The sequence below is a fragment of the Ceratina calcarata genome, unplaced genomic scaffold, assembly GCF_001652005.2.
Source record: "Ceratina calcarata isolate Rehan_Ccalc_2016 unplaced genomic scaffold, ASM165200v1 scaffold552, whole genome shotgun sequence".
Classification (NCBI taxonomy): domain Eukaryota; kingdom Metazoa; phylum Arthropoda; class Insecta; order Hymenoptera; family Apidae; genus Ceratina; species Ceratina calcarata.
This window is the reverse complement of record NW_017176704.1, coordinates 18106-22987: the sequence shown is the minus strand read 5'-3', so window position 1 is coordinate 22987 and position 4882 is coordinate 18106. Positions and strand designations below refer to the sequence as shown.

General features: G+C 38.5%; 1 protein-coding gene and 1 long non-coding RNA gene across 5 annotated transcripts in view; one reads left to right on the top strand and one right to left on the bottom strand.

The window, feature by feature from the left end:
- Positions 1–1987, bottom strand: part of LOC113464814 (uncharacterized) — a 7425-nt gene extending 5438 nt beyond the window's left edge. For 2 of the 3 annotated variants that reach the window (XR_003389677.1, XR_003389679.1), the window contains exons 1-2: positions 1816–1960; positions 417–1452 (exon numbers count right to left, since the gene is read on the bottom strand). This is a non-coding gene — a long non-coding RNA (uncharacterized LOC113464814). Of the gene's footprint in view, positions 1–416; positions 1453–1815 lie in introns of all 3 variants that reach the window. The other variant, XR_003389678.1, reaches the window with a different exon arrangement.
- A 29-nt stretch (positions 1988–2016) lies between these two features.
- Scm (Polycomb protein Scm) overlaps positions 2017–4882 on the top strand; it is a 6716-nt gene continuing 3850 nt past the window's right edge. The window contains exons 1-5 of one of the 2 annotated variants that reach the window (XM_018031463.2): positions 2017–2325; positions 2485–2775; positions 2852–3069; positions 3383–3950; positions 4394–4582. In XM_018031463.2, the coding sequence (XP_017886952.1) occupies positions 2298–2325; positions 2485–2775; positions 2852–3069; positions 3383–3950; positions 4394–4582 (1294 nt within the window). In that variant the 5' untranslated portion in view covers positions 2017–2297. Of the gene's footprint in view, positions 2326–2484; positions 2776–2851; positions 3070–3382; positions 3951–4390; positions 4583–4882 lie in introns of both variants that reach the window. The other variant, XM_018031462.2, reaches the window with a different exon arrangement.

Here is a 4882-nt window from a genome sequence, read left to right as displayed (position 1 = left end):
AATTTTATCATTTCATATTTATAGTTTTTTAAACTATCATGATTCGTTGAATAAGGATCAAAATTACTGAAAATATTTGACGTTTATATTCCGTAAAACTTGAACAATCATTTTTTGCTTTGAATTTTTAAACATCATGATATATTATCATCATCATGATAAATGGTATTACATTTTACTTGAAAATCCTCTTTAATCCTTCTTTAATCCATTTCCGTTCTGAAATACCGTTTGTTGGAATTCTAATTAACTTATTTTCAATTTATATAGATTTATACTCTTAGAGAAGGATTTGATATAGGTAAGATTCACGCACACATAATCATTTTTTCTAATTGCATACGGGAAGAGAAATTAAGAATAGAGCATACTCTATTCTTCCGAGAATAAGAAAAATCAGAAGAGAGAATACTTACTTCAATAATACAGTCCACTAATCAGTTATTAAATTCTGTCGTGTACGAACAGAATAGCTAATAAACCTTTCAGTTGTTCGTTTTGTTTTTAGTAATCGGCGCTAGAAGCTGGTACGACATGCCCTGATCTCAAGGGCAATTCGAAATTATTTCTAAATATTATACACAGTGGGTCAAAAAAGTATTGGCACACCCAATGTATTTAAAATATGTTTACATATTGAAGTCGTACATATATTAATACAAAATATATCCTTAATGTCGTTTAATGTACAGAAATAGTGTAGAACTCGAAATAATGTAGTTTAACTAAGTTATAAAAGAAAGATGAAAATTTCACAGAGAAAAAAGTATTGGCACACTTACGACTGCAATGATAGATCGCATTTCTATAGTATTAGGCATAACAAAATTATTATTTCATACTTTTATGATTGAGATTGGGTAAGAAGTTGCTTTGCCACATTATAAAATAGCCATTCTTTTATTTTCCTCGCCGTATGTTTTGGGTTGTTGTCGTGTTGAAACCGAAAAGTTTCTTTAATGTTTATCTTTGTTGCACATCAGTGCATTCATATTACCTTCTACAAATGCCAAATTTCCCACTTCGTTGTACGACATACGACCCCAAAACCATGACATGCCTCCCGCCGTTTTTTACAGTCTGCTGTACATTCTGTGTTTGTAATTCGGCGTTACGCCTCCTCTGCACAAATTTCTTCGCATCGGAGGCGAAAATATTAAAAGACATCAAGAATATATTTTGAATTAATATACGACTTCAATATGTAAAGATGTTTTAAAAACATTGGATGTGCCAATACTTTCTTTACCCATTGTATACTTGTATTTGAAATTTTGGAGATCGGCCGCTAACGGCCGCTCCAATAAACATAAATTAAATTCCAATTGGAATTTCATTAGAAATTTTATTTGCATACCACGTTTCCCACTCCAAAATCCGGACCGTTAGGCATTCACCTAACCACATCGAACGGATTTAAGCAAGGAAACGATTAACATGAGCCTGGAAACACTGAAACAAATACAAACAGACGAAAGTACTAAAAAACTAATAGCAAAAATATTTTATACTATGTGTTATGATTTAAAAAATCTTAATTAATAATGAAATAAAACGTTTAAGAATATATCTTCGATATTTCGTCAATCATGTATCACGAAACACACCAGTTGAGAATTGAGAAACGACTATAAATTCAGGCCTAACGCCTAACCCACAAGAGGATGGGAAATATGGTATTATGGGATAGACTGGGATAAGAAATGCTTAAGGCGATTTTAAAAATAAGTAACGATTAACAATTTTGAATACGGCCTATCAATCCTAACCTTAAATCATTAAGAAAATCTCGAGATTACGATAATTTATACCAACCTGTCGTCACTTTCTAATATCAGGGATTAGCTCGTCTTTGCTGAGAATCTGACGTCAAATTCTGTATCAGACTTGCCGAAACCTTGGCAGATTCGGCTGACTAATAATCGGAGTTTCTCTATTTCACAGCGAACAGCGCTTGAAGTCGAAATGCCTAAAATCTTACAACATTTGTTCCATCTACATCCATCTGTTCATCCACTGGTCGCGCGGCCAAATTAAAGCAACATGGCGGCTTGCCATAATAACTCTTAATACGGAATACATTATTTTGATGAGTGCGTACTGATCATCACAGAATTCGCTTGAATTTTGTTTCGTTGTGCAAATTGATGAGAACTTACCCATCGCTGGCCGAGCCCGAGTTAATTAACGTCTGCAGGACGGACGAATGTGAACATTTCTTTCAATCTAAACCTCTATTCTGCTTTCAACACTGTATTGGACAAGAATTACCAAGTATTGCCCTTCTATGAAGAATCATGTCGTCTACGCAAACCAAAATGCGAGGTACACAAGTAGTACTGTTCGAAATATAAATAATTATTCAATTAATCTACATTCCGATTCCCCTGTTAAAGATATGATCTACTCTGTCAAGCTTCAACTAACTTCAATAATATATAATAACACTTATTTCAAGTTTCAACAAACGATTTTCATCCATAGGTCCTGGAAGACCACCAAAATCAAAAAATTCCTGTACATGGTGTGCCGAACTTAAGTTACCATTGAAATACGTCCTCCCGACTCAGCATGGGAAGAAGGAATTCTGTTCGCAAACGTGCCTGTCCTCGTTTCGCAAGGCATATGTACGTGGTGCGTGCGTCCAATGCGATAACGTGATCAGAGGCACGCCAGTTCGTTTAGAGGAGAAGGACACACCTACAAAGAATTTCTGTTCGCCGTACTGTCTAAATAAACATCACAAGAAGACAGCACAGTCTGAAGTCAAGAAGAGTTAGTAATTCATGTGAAGATGGTGTAGAAAGTAGTCTATTAATAGACATTTTATTATCAATTATTTTCTTTATAGATAATAACAGGGACCAGGGGTCACCTGCATCGTCGCTTGCGTCAGGAGTGATAAATAACAACAATGTACCATCTACGACTCAGTCGTTTACGAATGTAGGCCACAGTCCTTCGACTTCGACCGGTTCCTTCCAATACGAAACTTACCCAACGTTCGACTGGGATTTATATTTGAAAGAAACGAACAGTCGAGCAGCGCCGATAGAATGTTTCAAACAGGTAGGAAAGGAATGAAGTAGAGAGATTGATATTGAGCACGATTTAATACGAGCCGACTTCGAATACTTATAGGTAAATCTTAATTAAAAAAGTAATGTCCTTCGCTACCTTCTATCGACTATGTCGATGAATCCATATTTTCTTTTATTTTCGCCTGGTTATCGATAAACAGAGCAAAAACCGGACAATTGTTAGAAAAGTCGATCCTTAGAATTCGCTATGATTGTCAAAAGTCGGCTCGGGTTAAATTTTGCTCATTGGCAATTTCTCTACCCATTTATAGAAATTAAAAATACATATTCTTACGTTTCAGGCTGAGGTCCCCCCTACTAACGAGTTCAAAATAGGTATGAAGCTGGAAGCCCTCGATCCTCGGAATTTAACGTCGACCTGCATCGCGACCGTTGTCGGGATCCTCGGTCCCCGTTTGAGATTAAGGCTCGACGGCTCCGATAATAAAAACGATTTCTGGCGCCTTGTCGACAGCAACGAGATCCACCCGATCGGGCACTGCGAGAAAACAGGCGGCATGCTGCAGCCGCCGTTGGGCTTCCGGATGAATGCCTCCAGCTGGCCGATGTTCCTTTTGAAAACCTTAAACGGCGCGGAGATGGCACCGGCCAAAGTGTTCAAACGCGAACCAAAGACGCCGCGTTTGAACTTGTTTGAGGTCGGACACAAACTGGAAGCTATAGACAAGAAGAATCCGCAGTTGATCTGCACGGCTACGGTCGGAGAAGTGAAAGACGATGTGATTCATGTCACTTTCGACGGCTGGCGAGGAGCTTTCGATTACAGATGTCGCTACGACTCTAGAGATATCTTCCCCGCTGGCTGGTGTCTCAAAAGCGGCCACCCGCTCCAACCGCCGAAGCCAAAAAGTGAGTTGTCCATGGATGTGTGTTGGGCTGTCTTGAAGATTCATGCCGATTTTTATAAAGAGTTTAAAGGCAGTTCAATTTTTATATACATTTATTGATTTATTATATACATGCTAATGCGTTTCACACTTTTTCTTCAACTGCATTTTTCATGCAACTTTAAGACTCTATTTGTAGAAATAGTGGAAAACATGCGTTTACGCCTCGAAGGTGTCAAAAGATTTAGGAATGTTGGCTCGGCCGTGACTGAGCGCGAGCTCTCATTGATCATTATTTTTCGTTAATAATTCAAAAGCCATGCCTCTTTTTTGGGACACCCTGTATTCAGACCTGTCCTAATGGCACCTACCAAAAATCGGCACGAAGTTTCCGGACAGCCCAATGACTGGAGCTGATATCTCGTGCAGTTTTTTTTTCAGTAATACATGTAAATTTTATAGCAGCAGGGCCTAACAATAGGTTTAAGTCGAGGACCGGTAACGTCCTGCCAGTAACGGCGGTATCGGGAGGAGGTCCAAACGGAGAACCAGCTGTTGCTCTAGTCAGTCCCGCAGGCTCGAGTGCTCCACCGCAACCGGCTACGGAGCCGGATACTAGTACAGCTAACACCAAACCATATTCATTAGATAATGGTACGCATGAATTAATCGCGTTACCGTATCGACGCCTCCTATTCATAAGATCATATCTCGCCGGACCTATGCAATGTACAGTAGAACTTTGGGTATCCGAACCGCTTCAAGGTTAGTGCCGGTTATTTGGATATGGCGGAAAGCCTATTATTTGAACGCTGATGCCGCATATTCGAACCCGAATACGTAGTAGAGCGGGAACACATGATCATATCATAATTACTTAAATGAGCAGAATTTTACTTTAACTATCGATGCAAAAATGTTACAATTTACATTCACCTATATATATATATATAT